This window comes from Pristiophorus japonicus, chromosome 27 (assembly GCF_044704955.1).
Source record: "Pristiophorus japonicus isolate sPriJap1 chromosome 27, sPriJap1.hap1, whole genome shotgun sequence".
NCBI lineage: Eukaryota > Metazoa > Chordata > Chondrichthyes > Pristiophoridae > Pristiophorus > Pristiophorus japonicus.
The window spans coordinates 9,465,339-9,482,279 of NC_092003.1; the positions used below are offsets into that span (position 1 = coordinate 9,465,339).

At 47.0% G+C, this 16,941-nt stretch overlaps 1 protein-coding gene across 1 annotated transcript in view; it reads left to right on the top strand.

Annotated features, from left to right (window-relative positions):
• Positions 1-14,770, top strand: part of LOC139239299 (solute carrier family 22 member 6-A-like) — a 41,271-nt gene extending 26,501 nt beyond the window's left edge. The window contains exons 7-10 of the mRNA XM_070867972.1: positions 4,720-4,934; positions 5,937-6,045; positions 7,495-7,698; positions 14,677-14,770. Coding sequence (XP_070724073.1) covers positions 4,720-4,934; positions 5,937-6,045; positions 7,495-7,698; positions 14,677-14,770 — 622 coding nt within the window. The remainder of the gene's footprint in view (positions 1-4,719; positions 4,935-5,936; positions 6,046-7,494; positions 7,699-14,676) is intronic.
• Positions 14,771-16,941: the final 2,171 nt, after the last annotated feature.

Genomic DNA, 16,941 nt, shown 5'->3' on the forward strand with positions numbered 1-16,941 from the left:
GGCAAATCTACAACCACTGACTCCCGTGGAAGACAGCGTCGCGCTTTGATGGGTCCTGCCTGGAGAAAAGCAATCACCACTGCACAAGCTGGGCCCACACTGGAGGGAGAGGGTAAGTCCTGCAAATTCCACAGTCTGGCTTTGCTAAATGTTAAGTACTGCTCGAGCTAGCCGTGCTTCGGTTCATGGGGATGCCTCTGTCAGTTACGCTTCGGTTGATGCAATGCAACCCCCGTCAAGAAGTGCGCATTACCCGAGATGTTAGAAAGAATAAGCTTGGTATCAACCAGAAAAACGTTGCACCATCACCGCTTTAGGTGGTCTTAGAATAAGGTGGGGGAGAGAGGGGTGCAGCCTTTCTTTGCTGTAGTTGTTGTTATTACTGTTCTCAATTTAAAAGTTTTTTTATAAGTTATGTACATTTACAAGTTTAAAAGTTAGTAAGTGATCTTAAAGTTTGTAAATGATCTTAAAGTTTGTAAGTGATCTTAACTGAAAACTTTAAAGTTTGATACAAGAATATTTTTATTAAAGTTAAGTACAAACAAATGTTTGTTAAACTTTTGAATAAAATATATTTTAAATTATAACTGAATCATTTACATTATTTGTTCCATTATTAACACAACTTTTTGAAGTGAACAAGAATCATTTCCATTACTTGTTCCATTAACACAACACAACATTACAGAACAGGTCCAAACAGTAAACATGGTCCATTTGGAATAGATGCCGCTGAGCCTTCAGGCAGCAAAGCGTTCATGGATGAGCTGCTGGCGCAAGGCTCAAGCAAACATTAAAGTGGCATGAAGGTCTGCCCTCCTCCGCCGTCGTGCTATGGGTTCAGGTAGTTGCATGGCTTCCTCGTCCTCCTCCTCATATCTGCATCTTCCACATCATCATCAGCCACTCTCACCTCAGGTGGGTCTTCTACTACCAGCTGCTGCTGCCACATGATGGCTAAGTCATGCAGCATGCAGCAGACATCAGTGAACTGACTGACAATCTCAGGGGAGTATTGCAAGTAGCTTCCGGAATGGTCCAGGCATGGGAAACACTGTTTCAAGATGCCAATGGCCCTCTCTATTATGCTGCGCGTCGCAATGTGCGACATGTTGTATTCCCGGTCAACTTCCATCCGGGTTACGCGTAGTGGCGTCATGAGCCAGGTGGCGAGGCCATATCCTTTGTCTCTCAGTAGCCAGCTCTGCCCTTCTGACTGCTGCTGAAACATGGCAGATATAATGTTCTTGCGTAGGATGAACGCATCATGGGCGCTCCCAGGGTATCTTGCATCAACTGACATGATACGACGCAAGTCGTCACACACGAGCTGCACATTAATGGAGTGGAAGCCTTTTCTGTTCCTGTACATCTCGGAATCCTCCAAAGGTGCTCGCAAGGCGATGTGGGTACAATCAATTTAGCCCTGTACCTTTGGGAAGCCAGCAATCCTGGAGAAGCCCACAGCCCTTTCACGAATTGCCTGGGCGGTCATGGGGAACTTTATGTAGTCATTCCTCCGGGCATATAGTGCAGCAGTCACCTGCCGAATGCAGATACGTGTTGCATGTTGAGAAATGGCGCACACATCCCCAGTTGTAGCCTGGAACGATCCAGATGCATAGAATGAAAGTGCAGCTGTAACCTTCACTTCAACTGACAAAGCAGTCCTCCTGACGCTTCTAGGTTGCAGGTCTGCTTTTACTAACTCACAGATCTCAGTTACACTTCTTTGTGGAAACACAGCCTGCTGACACAGTCTGCATCACTCACGTGCAGATACGTATTCCTGTCTCGATATACCCGATATGGGTAAGGCCTCCTGCCCATCACCCTACATGCTCTGAGGTTCCTCATGCGATGACGTTGAATCAATTGTCTCCTCCGCAGCACCATCATGCAGAAGGCTTGCACAAGGAATGGCATTGTCAGTATTGCCCCCATGATTAAAGTGTACCTTTGCAAGAAGCTCAAAACGGCAGGCAGGACAAGATTCTTTGTTCTCTCTCCCCACAAGGTTTGTATGGACCACACCCAGGTCTGAACAGGCACAGTGATCAGGAAACCTTCCGTGCTTCATTTGATGCATAGTGCAGGCTTCTGATGCATTCCACAGCCCCCCTGGGCTTCGTTTGAAGCCGAGCTCTTGTGTCCGGGTGCGTATCAGATTCTGTCGGCCGACGCTCAGACCCTTGAGCCCTGTTTGGAGACGTTTGGTGGTGGCGTGTCAGTTTAAAAAAATGAAAACTTAAAGAATTCCATTAAACTTTAATTTCCTGCATTTTAAGTTAAAAAAATGTAAGCTTTATTAAGCATATTTATGTGTTCTTAATTCCCTCCAAAACGTCACCTAAATACAATGGCGTCTTTCTACACTGATTTTTTGATATGCAATGGTTTTTCTTAAGTCCCCAGAAGCTTTTTCGGGAGTGGTCACATACGCCATCCTGGGAGAAATTTAAATTGGCCAAACTTACATAATTGAGAAAAATTGGCGCAGACACAAAAAAAAGGAACCTAAAAAATTGTAACTCGCTGACTTATGCTAGCGCACATTGTTTGGGGAAACTTGTATTTTTTTTAAACTTAGGCCAAAAAAAGTGGCGTACACCAAAAAATAAACGGCACAAATCACTGGGGAAAATTGAGCCCCTAGAGAGGACATCAGAAGATAGCTGCTGGCTCAGAATGGGAGCAATAAATTGTTTATGGCATCCATATAACATGCCCACTATGTCAACTGTCAATTGATATGACAAAGTATTATGCTAGGCAATTTTATACAGGCTAAACTAACAATCAGATTTATTTGCAGTTAAACGATTTGCAGAAGCAAAAATAAGGCCAAAAAACTATTATAGCACAAGTGGTACTTTACAATACATACAACTGGGATAACTGTTGTTCATTAATCTCCTACCTGCATTTATAAAACTCTTAACAAGACGCTGCAGCTGAAAATCCTCAGTCTTGCTCTGTTGGCAGATGTCCGGCGGAGTGAGTTCGGGTGACTTCTACCTCTGACCCGGCGGAGTATTTGTGTGGGTTCACCTCAGTTAAATAGCATCAGCAAGTGCCCAGACCAATATAGGCGCACCTTTGGGGTGGGGTTGGGCGGAGGAAAGAGTGAGAAATTAGCCAAGTTGAAAAAAAGTTTTATTAGCTGCCCAATTGGCCCTCTTTAAGGTGGCTGATGTTAATCATGCTGTACTGTGCCCCTCCCCTTCAAATCTGCCTCTCCTCAAAACAACCACCCTTGACTCCTCTGTCCTTGCAAAATACTGCCCCATCTCCAACCTCCCTTTCCTCGCCAAAGTTCTTGAACGTGTTGCCACCTCCCAAGTCCGTGCCCACCTTTCCCGCAGTTCTATGTTTGGATCTCTCTAATCAGGTGCTCATCCCCGCCACAGTCCGAAACAGCCCTTATCAACGTCACAAATTACATTCTATGTGACTGTGGTAAACTATCCCTCCTCATCCTTCTCGGCCTATTTGCAGCCTTCGACACAGTTGACCCCCCCCCCATCCTCCTCCAACACCTCTCCTCCAACATCCAGCTGGGTGGGACTGCCCTTGCCTGGTTCCATTCCTATCTATCGAATTGTAGCCAAAGAATCACATGCAGTGGCTTCTCTATCCACTCCCGCACATTACCTCTGGAGTCCCCCTAGGATCTTTCCTTGGCCCCTTCCTATTTCTTATCCACATTCTGCCCCACGGCAACATCATTCGAAAACACTTCTGGTTCCAGATGTGTGCTGATGACACTCAGCTCTATCTCACCACCCCTCCACTGTCTCTGATTTGTCACATTGCTTATCCAACATCCAGTATTGGATGAGCAGAAATTTTCTCGAGCTAAATATTGGGAAAATTGTCTTTGGTCCCCATTACAAACCCTGTTCCCTGACATCTTTCCATCCTTCTCCCTGGCAAGTGTCTGAAGCTGAGCCAGACCATTCGCAACCTGGGTGTTGTGTTTGACTGTTAGATGAGCTTCTGACCACATATCCATCACCAAGACTGCCTACTTCCACCTCCATAACATCGCACAACTGCCTCAGGTCAACTGCTGCTGAAACCCTCATCCATACCTTTGCTACCTCTAGATTTGACTATTCTAAAACTCTCCTAATTGGCCACCTATCATCCGCCCTACATAAACTTGTGCTCATCCAAAACTCTGCTGACCGTATCTTAACTCGCACCAAGTCTCGTTCACTCACCACCCCTGTGGTTGTTAACCCCTACACTGGCTCCCAGTCCGATAACACCTCAATTTTAAAAGCCTCATCCTTGTTTTCAAATCCTTACAAGAGCCTCGTCCCTCCCTATCTCTGTAACCTCCTCCAGTCCTACAAGCCTTTGAGATCTCTGCACTCCTCCAATTCTGATATCTTGCACATCCCTGATTATAATCGCTCTACCATTGGCGGGCGTGCTTTCACCTGCATAGGCCCCTAAGCTCTGGAATTCCCTCCCTAAATCTCTCTGCCTCTCTCTCCTCCTTGAAGATGCTCCTTAAAACCTACCTCTCTGACCAAGCCTTTGATGTTTTGTCCTGATATCCCTTTAGGTGGCTCAGTGTCAATTTTTTTTTATTGATAACACTCCTCTGAAGCGCCTTGGAACATGTTGCTACCTTAAAGGTGCTTTATAAATGCAATTTGTTATGGCAGATAAAACCTATTCTCAATGATCCTTTTTGTTCAACAGGTTTTCAACGAGTTTTTCATATTATGGATTAGCGATAGACCTGCAAGGATTTGGAGTTGATATTTACCTCATCCAAGTTATTTTTGGAGCTGTTGACATTCCAGCAAAACTTGTTGGTGTTATTGCCATGAGTTATATAGGCAGACGGTTCACACAAGGCACCTCCCTCATCCTGGCAGGGAGCATTATAATAGCAAATGCCTTCATCCCAAAAGGTAAGGGCTATAGTTACGTATCTTCCCTTTTAGCAGGCCTCACATGGGGCGGGCTGCCCTTGCCAAGCATGAATGGAGACCTACTTTATGAAAAATTGTGGCCCGATGATGTTTTAACTGAAACCGCAAGACACCAAACCCGACAGCAAGATCTGGCCGAACACAGCGGTGTTCCCAGAAAAGGCCACAGTAGTATCAATATTCTACTTTTCTGAGAAATCCTCATGGGTCAGGAAGAGCGGGTTTCTCCCCCAGCCCTGCAAATGTCTGTGGATCTCCCCAGCCCCGACCTTGCCTCTCTCTCCTAGCACTGGCAACACGAGAAAATTCTCCCCCACCTCTTCTAACCATGCCAGGTCTGATCCATTGGGTGCATGGTGTCCTTAGACTCCCGACCCAATTTCTGCTCACCCCTGCAAGCCCTGATGTCACTCCCGCTGCAACTTGTTATGGTTGATAAAACCTATTCTTAATGATCCCTTTTGTTCAACAGATTTTCAACGCGTTTTTCATATTATGGGCAGAAGACAGTGCCACAGCACTGAAGTGAGGTCTGGGCGTTAAAAGGGCCCAGGCCTCGTGCTGCGAACATTTCCACGGGAGTTTCTGCCCGCCCCACACCCCGCCTGCATCGAACGTGCCTAGAGTTAAAATCAACCCTACTGTATCTGTGTCACATCCATCCTTCAGCAAAGGATAGGACATGAGAGAAGCCATTGACCTATAGTGTCAAGGTACCACCCAGCATCTCGCCTGTGCAGACGGAAAAGGTCAACCCCTTGTCTGTGCTGAGTTGGTTTAACTCTGCTGGGCTTCTATTTGAAGTGCTGCAATTGGCCACTGTGTTCTTGGGCTTAGTAAGCAAAAATAACTCAGCCAAGGTTTTATCCCTATCCAGTAGCCATTACATTAAGATAGTGAAGAGGAATCTACCTGAATGTGTCAAGCAATTCATTAAAAATAATGTGCACTGCCATTCCCAACACTTCATCTCGCTTACAGAATTGCAGGCCACACGAACTGCATTTGCTGCTGTTGGGAAGGGATGTCTTGCTGCTGCATTCAGCTGTTGCTATCTCCACGCAGGTGAACTCTACCCAACTGTGGTCAGGTGCGTTTTCCTGTTATGTTTTACAAGTGAAGGCAGCAGTCTGGTCCATCTAGTAGGTCAGGCTGGGAGATCAAGTGATAGCCTCGGGTGAAAGATGCACAGTGGAAGGAGGATGAGGAAAATGGGAGTAGCTGGAGCGTTCAATATGAGCAGAATTCAAATGTGCATTTGCCATTATTAAGCATTAAATTAGGCTCCCTGAATGGCCTACTGGGTAAAGACACTGCTCGACATGCTGCTGAGTATATTCAGACCAGAGCTTCAATCTGGTTGATTGATATTCTGATATCAACCGGGCACCAATTAGGAACAGAGGAACAGGAGGAGTCCATTTAGCCCCTCAAGCCTGTTCCACCATTCAATGAAATCATGGCTGATCTGTGAGATAACTCCATATATCTGCCTTTACCCCATATCCCTTAATACCTTTGGTTAACAAAAATCTATAAAACTCAGATTTAAAATTAACAATTAATCAGCATCGATTGCCGTTTGTGGAAGAGAGTTCCAAACCTCTCCCACCCTTTGCGTGTATAAGTGTTTCCTAACTTCACTCCTGAAAGGCCTGGCTCTAATCTCATAACTCATGCGTTGGTAAAAAACGACAAAAAATGGAAGGTGCTCCCTGTTTCGCGCGAAGGTAAATTTCTACCCTTCCGTCTCCTACCGCTCAGCCAATTTCCTAACCAGGTCAATAATTTGCCTTCAATTCAATGAGCTTCAACCTTATGAGGTCTCTTATGAGGGACTTTATCAAATGCCTTCTGGCAGTCCATATAAATAACATCCATAGACATTCCCTTTGCAACAACTTTAGTCACTTCTTCAAAAAATTCAATCAGAGCACTATAGTTCCTCAGTACCCTTTGACTATGTGGAAGAAAAAAAGATCAGCTGTTCAGTGAACCTATGTTGAAAATTGGGTGTGAACAGCAGGTGAGAATGTGATCAGATAAGACTGTGCTGGCGAACACCATCCAGGCTCACGCATGAAGAATTGTTTAACTGGGCAAGGTCATGGCTAGTGCCCGGCGACTGTGAAACTGTACCCGGCAAGAGTCAGTGCCTTCATGACAAGATGGGTGGAATGTTTCAACAACAGAGGGGTCAATAACCAGGGGACATAGATTTAAAGTAATTGGTAGAAGGTTTAGAGGGGATTTGAGGAGAAATCTTTTCACCCGGAGGATGGTGGGGGTCTGGAACTCATTACTGTACCTGAAAGGGTAGTGGAGGCAAAAACCCTCATAGCATTTAAAAAGTATCTGGATATGCACTTGAATTGCCGTAACCTACAAGGCTACGGACCAAGAGCTGAAAAGTGGGATTAGGCTGTATAGTTGTTGGCCGGCACGGAAATGATGGGCTGAATGGCCTCCTTCTGTGCTGTAAATTTCTATGATTCTATGAATAGCTTCTGACTCTCTGTTTGTCCCCGTGTCCCTGCAGGCAGACGGGAATGGGGCTTGTGACTACCATGGCCCGGATCGGAGCTATGGTGGCACCAGTTGTAAAGCTGATGGACGATTATATATCATTTCTGCCAATGGTAATATATGGTGGCATGGCGATAATGTCTGGAGGTACATCCTTTTTCCTGCCGGAAACACTCAACACCCCATTACCAGACACTATTGAGGCGGTGGAAAGCAGGTTTGTAGTGCTAACATTTCACGTTGATTTGGGTTATAAGTTGACCAATGAAAGCAAAGATAACAATCTATTAGAAAATAATGAACGCTTAGACCTGGATCTATTCCACTGATACTCATAATGCCATCCCAGGCTGCCTCCTCTTCACTTGTGGCTCTTGGCAGAGTTGCTGCTCCATGTGCCCTTGGACCTCCAACACATGCCCTGCCTGGCGGTTGACTGATCAGGGATTCTGAGCTGCTCCTCTGTGACTGTGACCTTGGTACATTATCCCTCCTTGACTTCTTTGAAACATTTGACACGGTCGGCCACACCGTCCTCATTCAACGCCTCTCCTCCATTGTCCAATTCAGTGGGATTCTCTGGCTCAGTTCAATTTTACCTAGCCAATTGTAAGCCAGAGGATCTCCAGCAATGGCTTCCCCTCCCCTCCTCACCCCCCCCCACCCCACCACCACCACAATATTACCTCTGGGGTCCCTCAAAGAGCTTCCTGGACCTCCTCCTCTTCCTCATTTATATCCATGACATGGGGTCAGCTTCCATCTGTATGCTGAAGACCCCTAGCTCTACCTCTCTTGACCCTTCCGTTGCCTTTGTGTTGTCCGACATCCAGTCTTGGCTGAGCCACAATTTCCCCCAGTTAGACATTAAGGAAACCAAAGGCATTGTCATAAGTCTTTTCTGCAAACTCCATACCCTTGCCATTGATTCCATCCTCCTCCCCGACTACTGTCTCAGGTTGAACCAAACTGTTGCAACCTCGGCATCCTATTTGATTCTGGACTGAGCTTCCAAGCCAATAACCCCATCATCACAAAGACTGCCGACTTCCATCTCTGTAATGTTACTCGCTTCCACCCCTGCCCCATCTGTTGCTGAAACCCTCATCCGTGGTCTTTGTCACCTCTAGACTCGACTATTCTAATTCTCACATAACATCCTCCACTGCTGTGAACTTCAGCTCATCCAAAACTCTGCTGCTGTATCCTATCCTGCATCAAGTCCCGCTCATCCACTAAACCCTGTCCTTGCTGACCTACACTGGCTCCCGGCCCACGAATGCCTCGAATTTAAAATTAGCATCATTGTACTTAAATTGCTTCATGGCTTCACCCTTCCTTTCTCTGTAACCTCCTCCAGCCCTACACCCCCTTCCTCAACTTCCGTTCTTTGTGCATCCCCCTCCCTTCACCCCACCATTGGCAGCTATGTCTTTAACCAGCTAGGTCCTATGTTTCGAAATTACCTTCCTAACCCCTCCAATTCCCCATCTCATTTAAGACCCTCCTTAAAACCCAGCGCTTTGATTAAGCTTTTGCTCACCCCTCCGAATATCTCCTTCTTCAGCTCGACATCCATTTTTGACTAAATACACTGTGAAATGCTTTGGGACATGTTTCTACATTAAATAAATGCAAGATCTTATTGTTGTTGCTCCCATGCCTTTTCTTATTGTCCAGCACGATAAGGCAAAGGTACGCGATTAGGTGCCAATGTTATCCCAGCTTCCACACAAGAGAAAGGACCTATTAAAGTAAACTTATTGGAAATGGTGGGCACCACTGGGAACATCTCCTCAGCTGACTTCCCTCACCTCTCCCTGTCTGATAACGGGCGGCAAAGAGGAACATTTAGCCCATGGTCTGTTCTGAGATAGTTCAGCCAGGGCAGTAATGGGGATGCTACAACTGGCCTAGTTAGAGAGATGCAGTAAAATCAGACAGAATTCCCACACCTGATCGCAATCCAGTGACTCCTACTGGAAAGTAAGGAAAGGATCTTGTTCGTATGTGACAGCTGTCTATTGACACTCTCTATCTCAGTTCACACATGAAGAATGGTCACTTAAGTGAGGTACCTGCAGTAGAAGAGAGGGGAAAGCGGAGTGTCATGTATCTCACATTACTCTATATAACTGTATCTTACCATGCTATACATGACTGTAACTGGATATGTCCTGTAACAATAAGCATACCTTACCACCAGGGGTGAACTTGCAGGAGACACTCCATACCTGTCCCACTGTGGTATATAAAGGGAAGTCTCAGGCAAGAGTAGCACTGGAGAGCTGGAATTAAAGGTGCAGGTCCTGAGTGACCTTGACTTCAGCATGTGCCTCGTGTAAGTCAGTACATTAGAGTCAGGACTTAACAGTGGCGACGAGTTACGGGATCACAGAATCCACAGAATGGCTACCAACAGCTCAGATGAGAAATACAATGCTGGAGACAATTGGGATGACTTTATAGAAAGGCTCCAGCAAAGCTTTGTGACCAAAGACTGGCTGGGCGACAATAAGGCAGACAAAAGAGCCCATCTTTTGACCAGCTGTGGCTCGAAAACATACGCTTTAATGAAAGACCTGCTGGCACCCGAGAAACAAGCAAGCAAGTCGTTTGAGGAGTTGAGCACACTGGTGAGAGACCACCTGAAGCCAGCGAGCAGCCTACACATGGCCAGACACAGGTTCTACAACTACAGACACTGTGTGGGCCAGAGCATACCTGACTTCGTGGCGGAACATCGGAGGCTGGCTAGTTCATGTGAGTTCCCCGATGAACTAAGGAGAGAAGTACTGAGAGACTTTTTTAATGAAGGAATAGGCCATGCAGGCATATTCCAAAAGCTTATTAGAGTCTAAGAACTTGACTCTAGAGGCAGCAGCACTCGTCGCACAGACGTTCTTGGTAGGCGAAGAAGAAACGAGGCTGATCTATACTTCGGGTACGACAACCAACGAGGCATCGGAACAAGGGGTTCACATTGTGAAACAAACCGCTACCCCCACACACAGACAAAGGCAGGAGAACAGGCCTTCAACAGCAGACAGTGGCACCAGAAGGCATCAAAATCAAGGGCCACATGAACGGCCGATCACACCTCATCAACCCACAACGCGAGCAATCAACAACAGATTGAGAGAAGCTCAAGGGAGATCAGCCAGACACAGCTCATCCTTCGGAAACAATGGAAATGATCTGTGTTGGAGATGTGGGGGAAGGCACTCAACCAGGGTATGTCGATTTCAGCATGCTGTTTGCAGAAACTACAACTACACAGGGCATCTGGCTCGCATGTGCAGGAAAACAGCAGCTCAGCTGGTATATGAATCGGAAGGGTCGGAAAGCGGACCAGAAGACGGTTGGAACAGTGCATGGGACGCCGAGGTACAGCGGGTCAACACGATCAATGTCCACTGTTCTTACACCAAGACGCCTCCAATTATGATGAGGGTTCTACTCAACGGGATACCCGTCAACATGGAACTGGACACGGGGGCCAGTCAATCCCTCATGAGCGTTCAACAATTTGAACAGCTGTGGCCGCACAAAAGCAACAGACCAAAACTCACAAAGATCGACACCAAACTAAGGACCTATACTAAAGAAATCGTCCCAGTCCTTGGCAGCGCCATGCTCTCAGTCACACACAAAGGGATGGTGAACTGACTTTCCCTGTGGATTGTCCCCGGGGATCTCCCAGCACTGTTGGGGAGAAGCTGGCTAGCAGAACTTAATTGGAAATGGGATGATGTTCACGCCATGTCATCAGAGGAACGGACCTCCTGCTCAACAGTTCTAAGCCGTTTTGAACATCTCTTTCAACCAGGTGTGGGCACCTTCAAAGGAGCTAAAGTTAGAATCTACATCATACAGAATGCCAGACCAGTCCATCACAAGGCTAGAATTGTGCCTTATGTGATGAGGGAAAAGATTGAAAACGAACTGGACCGGCTTCTGCGGGAAGGCATCATTTCTCCCGTGGAATTCAGCGACTGGGCAAGCCCCATCATGAAGCCTGATGGATCCGTGCAAATCTGTGGGGATTACAAGTCTACCATAAACAGAGTCTCCCTACAGGACCAATACCCGCTGCCCAGAGCGGAGGACCTATTTATCACATTGGCTGGAGGAAAACTTTTCTCGAAACTTGACCTCACATCTGCGTATATGACGCAAGAACTGACTGAAGAGTCTAAGCTACTCACCACCATCAACACACATAGAGGCCTTTTTGTGTACAATCGATGCCCATTCGGCATCAGGTCGGCAGCTGCTATATTCCAGCGCAACATGGAAAGTCTGCTCAAGCCCATCCCGGGGACGGTTGTGTTTCAAGATGACATACTCATCACAGGCAGGGACACCGATTCTCATCTCCGCAATCTTGAGGAAGTACTAAGTCGATTGGATCGGGTAGGCCTAAGAGTTAAGAAATCCAAGTGTCTGTTTCTCGCGCCTGAGGTTGAATTTTTGGGCAGAAGGATTGCCGCTGATGGAATCCGCCCAACCGAATCCAAAACCGAAGCGATTTGCCTGGCACCCAGGCCCCGGAATGTCTCGGAACTGCGCGCCTTTCTCGGGCTACTCAATTACTTTGGGAACTTTATGCAGAACTTGAGCACGCTGCTGGAGCCTCTCCACGTGCTACTCAGAAAGGGGTGCGATTGGTTTTGGGGGGACGCCCAAGAACGCGCCTTCAATAAGGCACGCAACCTTCTATGTTCCAAGAGTGTTTTAGTCTTTTTTGACCCAGGTAAAAAGTTAGTCCTTACGTGTGATGCGTCAGCGTACGGGGTCGGGTGCGTTTTACAGCACGTCAATTGCAGCCCGTTGCTTATGCCTCCAGGTCACTTTCGCGGGCGGAGCGCAAGTACGGTATGGTTTAGAAGGAGGCGCTCACGTGCGTGTACGGTGTCAAAAAGATGCACCAATACCTTTTCGGGGCCAAGTTTGCGTTAGAAACCGACCACAAACCCCTCATGTCCCTACTATCCGAATGCAAGGCAATCAACGCCAACGCCTCGGCACGCATTCAGCGGTGGGCACTCATGCTGGCGTCTTACGACTACACGATAAGGCACAGACCAGGCACAGACAACTGTGCCGACGCGCTTAGCAGGCTATCCCTGGCGGCCACAGAAGAGTCCGATGAACAGGACTGTGAGATGGTCATGGCAATCAATGCCTTTGAATCCACAGGTTCACCCATGAAGGCTCGCCAAATCAGAGCCTGGACGACCAGCGACCCCACGTTATCTCTAGTTAAAAGATGCGTTTTAACCGGTGACTGGGCAGAGGCTCGCAATGCCTGCCCCGAGGAGATCAAACCCTTCCACAGGCGCATGCATGAACTCTCACTACAGGCAGACTGCCTGATGTGGGGCAGCCGAGTAGTTTTGCCCTTACGAGGCAGGGAGGCGTTTGTCCGGAGCTCCATCGCGAGCACCCGGGGATCGTCCTTATGAAGGCCATAGCCAGATCTCATGTCTGGTGGCCTGGCATTGACGCGGACTTGGAGCTCTGCGTCCATCGGTGCACCATTTTTACCCAACTCAGTAATGCCCCCAGAGAGGCCCCCCTAAGCCCCTGGCCCACCAAACCGTGGTCGCGGGTGCATGTAGACTATGCGGGTCCATTCATGGGCAAAATGTTCCTCGTAGTCGTTGATGCATTTTCAAAAGGGATCGAGTGCACCATTTTAAACTCGAGCACCACCTCCACCACTGTGGAGAGCCTTAGAACCATGTTTGCAACACACGGCATGCCTGACATATTGGTCAGTAATAATGGTCCGTGCTTCACCAGCGCAGAATTTCAAGATTTTATAAGTGACCACGGTATAAATCACGTTAAGACGGCACCTTTCAAGCCGGCCTCCAATGGCCAGGTGGAGTGAGCAGTGCAGATCATTAAACAAGCATGCTCAGAATCCAAGGTCCCACGCTGCAGAGCCGCCTGTCGCGACTGCTGCTGGCATACAGATCTCGTCCGCATTCGTTGACTGGAGTTCCGCCCGCGCAACTATTGATGAAACGAACCTTAAAGACCAGGCTCTCGTTAATCCTCCCAGACATGCATGAAATTGTTGAGGCTAAGCGTCAAAAGCTGACTGAGTACCATGACCGAAATTCGAGGGGGAGGTGGAATGAGATAGGGGACAAAGTGTTTGTGCTAAACTATGGCCGGGGTCCCAAATGCAGGGGCAGTAACAGACAAAGAGGGAAACAGGCTACTGGTTGTACAAATGGACAATGGCTAAACCTGCCAGAGGCATGTAGACTAAGTAAAAAGTAGATTCACTGATAACATTGAAGAACCAGAAGCAGACTACAATGTGGAACTCACACCACACCTGGTGGACAGACAGGTGGAACAACCTGTTTTAACCGGTGACTGGGCAGAGGCTTGCGATGCCTGCCCTGAGGAGGTCAAACCTTTCCATAGACGCTTGCATGAACTCTCACTACAGGCAGACTGCCTGATGTGGGGCAGCCGAGTAGTTATGCCCTTACGAGGCAGGGAGGCGATAGATAGATTTTTAACCAATAAAGGAATTAGGGGTTATGGGGAGCAGGTGGGTAAGTGGAGTTGAGTCCACGGCCAGATCAGCCATGATCTTGTTGAATGACGGAGCAGGCTCGAGGGGCTAGATGGCCTACTCCTGTTCCTAATTCTTATGTTCTTATGAACCTGAGGAAAGGGCAGTCTCAACAGACAGCCCAGGCGAGATACCAGCAATCACACCCAACGAAAAACAGGCACCAAGGCAAACAACTGACCCACAACTCAGACGCTCCACGCGAGAGCGCAGACCACCTGAGAGACTGAATCTGTAAAGTCAATAAGACCTTGGGGGAGGGTGATGTCATGTATCTCACATTACTCTATTTCACTGTATCTTACCATGCTATACATGACTGTAACTGGATATGACCTGTAACAATAAGCATACCTTACCACCAGGGGTGCACTTGCAGGAGACACTCCATACCTGTCCCACTGAGGTATATAAAGGGAAGTCTCAGGCAAGTACAGCACTGGAGAGCTGAAATTAAAGGTGCAGGTCCTGAGTGACCTTGACTTCAGCATGTGCCTCGTGTAAGTCAGTACATTAGAGTCAGGACTTAACACTGAGAAATACACAGAAAACTTGGCATGTTTTCTAAACGCTGTTTTGTTATTTATTTTCCAGAGCAAAAAAAGGTGCTGAAAAAGAAAAAGAGCCAAAGAGGGATGAGATTGAACTGCAGGGAACACAAAAATCACTGATAGAACAGACTATTTAACCAAAAACATCTCGCTCTCAACACCACAATAGCCCTCTGAGCTGCTGCGTGGTGACCGATGTTTTGTAACATACATGCATTTTTTCGCAACAGGTCATACAATAACGCATTCTTAACCCAGAATATTTCTGATGCTGAATATTATGTATTATATCATTGAGGTGATAGAAACATAAATCATTATAAAGCTGAAATAGAAGCACAAGAAATAAGTTTGGGGCCATCTGATTTCTATTAGAATCATAGAAATTTACGGCGCAGGTGGCCATTCGGCCCATCGTGTCCGTGCCGGCCGACCAAGCGGTATCCAGCCTAATCCCACTTTCCAGCTCTTGGTCAGTAGCCCTGTAGGTTACGGCACTTCAAATGCACATCCATGTACTTTTTAAATGTGATGAGGGTTTCTGCCTCTACCACTCTTTCAGGCAGTGAGTTCCGCCCCAGACCTCCACCTTCCTCTAAGTGAAAAAATTCTCCTCACCTCCCCTCTAATCCCTCCACCAATTACTTTAAATCTACGTCCCCTGGTTATTGGTCCCTCTGCCAAGGGAAATAAGTCCTTCCTATCCACTCTATCTAGGCCCCTCATAATTTTATGCACCTCAATCAAGTCTTCTGTCAGCCTCCTCTGTTCCAAAGAAAACAACCCCAACCTAAACATCTTTCCTCATAGCTAAAATTCTCCAGTCCTGGCAACATCCTCGTAAATCAGAGGAGTCAGAGGAAATGTATTAGCATGGATAGAGAATTGGCTGGCGAACAGAAAGCAGAGAGTCGGAATAAATGGGTCCTTTTCCGGTTGGAAATCAGTGGTTAGTGGTGTGCCACAGGGATCAGTGCTGGGACCACAACTGTTTACAATATACATAGATGACCTAGAGGAGGGGACAGAGTGTAGTGCAACAAAATTTGCAGATGACACTAAGGTTAGTGGGAAAGCAGGTTGTGTAGAGGACTCAGAGAGGCTACAAGGAGATTTGGATAGGTTAAGCGAATGGGCTAAGGTTTGGCAGATGGAATACAATGTCGGAAAGTGTGAGGTCATCCACCTTGGGAAAAAAAACAGTAAAAGGGAATATTATTTGAATGGGGAGAAATTACAACATGCTGTGGTGCAGAGGGACCTGGGGGTCCTTGTGCATGAATCCCAAAAGGTTAGTTTGCAGGTGCAGCAGGTAATCAGGAAGGCGAATGGAATGTTGGCCTTCATTGCGAAAGGGATGGAGTACAAAAGCAGGGAGGTGTTGCTGCAACTGTATAAGGTATTGGTAAGGCCGCACCTGGAGTACTGCGTGCAGTTTTGGTCACCTTACTTAAGGAAGGATATACTAGCTTTGGAAGGGGTACAGAGACGATTCACTAGTCTGATTCCAGAAATGAGGGGGTTACCTTATTGATGATAGATTGAGTAGACTGGGTCTTTACTCCTTGGAGTTCAGAAGGATGAGGGGTGATCTTATAGAAACAGTTAAAATCATGAAAGGGATAGACAAGATAGAGGCAGAGAGGTTGTTTCCATTGGTGGAGGAGACTAGAACTAGGGGGCACAGCCTCAAAATACGGAGGAGCCAATTTAAAACCGAGTTGAGAAGGAATTTCTTCTCCCAGAGGGTTGTGAATCTGTGGAATTCTCTGCCCAAGGAAGCAGTTGAGGCTAGCTCATTGAGTGTATTCAAGTCAGAGATAGATAGATTTTTAACCAATAAGGGAATTAAGGGTTACGGGGAGAGGGTGGGTAAGTGGAGCTGAGTCCACGACCAGATCAGCCATGATCTTATTGAATGGCGGAGCAGGCTCGAGGGGCTAGATGGCCTACTCCTGTTCCTAATTCTTATGTTCTTATGTTCTTAAATCTCCTCTGTACCCTCTCCAGTGCAATCACGTCCTTCCTGTAATGTGGTGACCAGAACTGTACGCAGTATTCTAAATGTGGCCTAACTAGTGTTTTACACAGTTCAAGCATAACCATCCTGCTCTTATATTCTATACCTCGGCTAATAAAGGCAAGTATCCCATATGCCTTCTTAACCAACTTATCTACCTGTCCTGCTACCTTCAGGGATCTGTGGACATTCATATGTTGGTTGAATGCAAAGTAGGCCATAGCTAGAGATCTGCATATAGTTCTGGTCACCATATTAAAGGAATCTTTCCTTTAATTGCACTAGAGA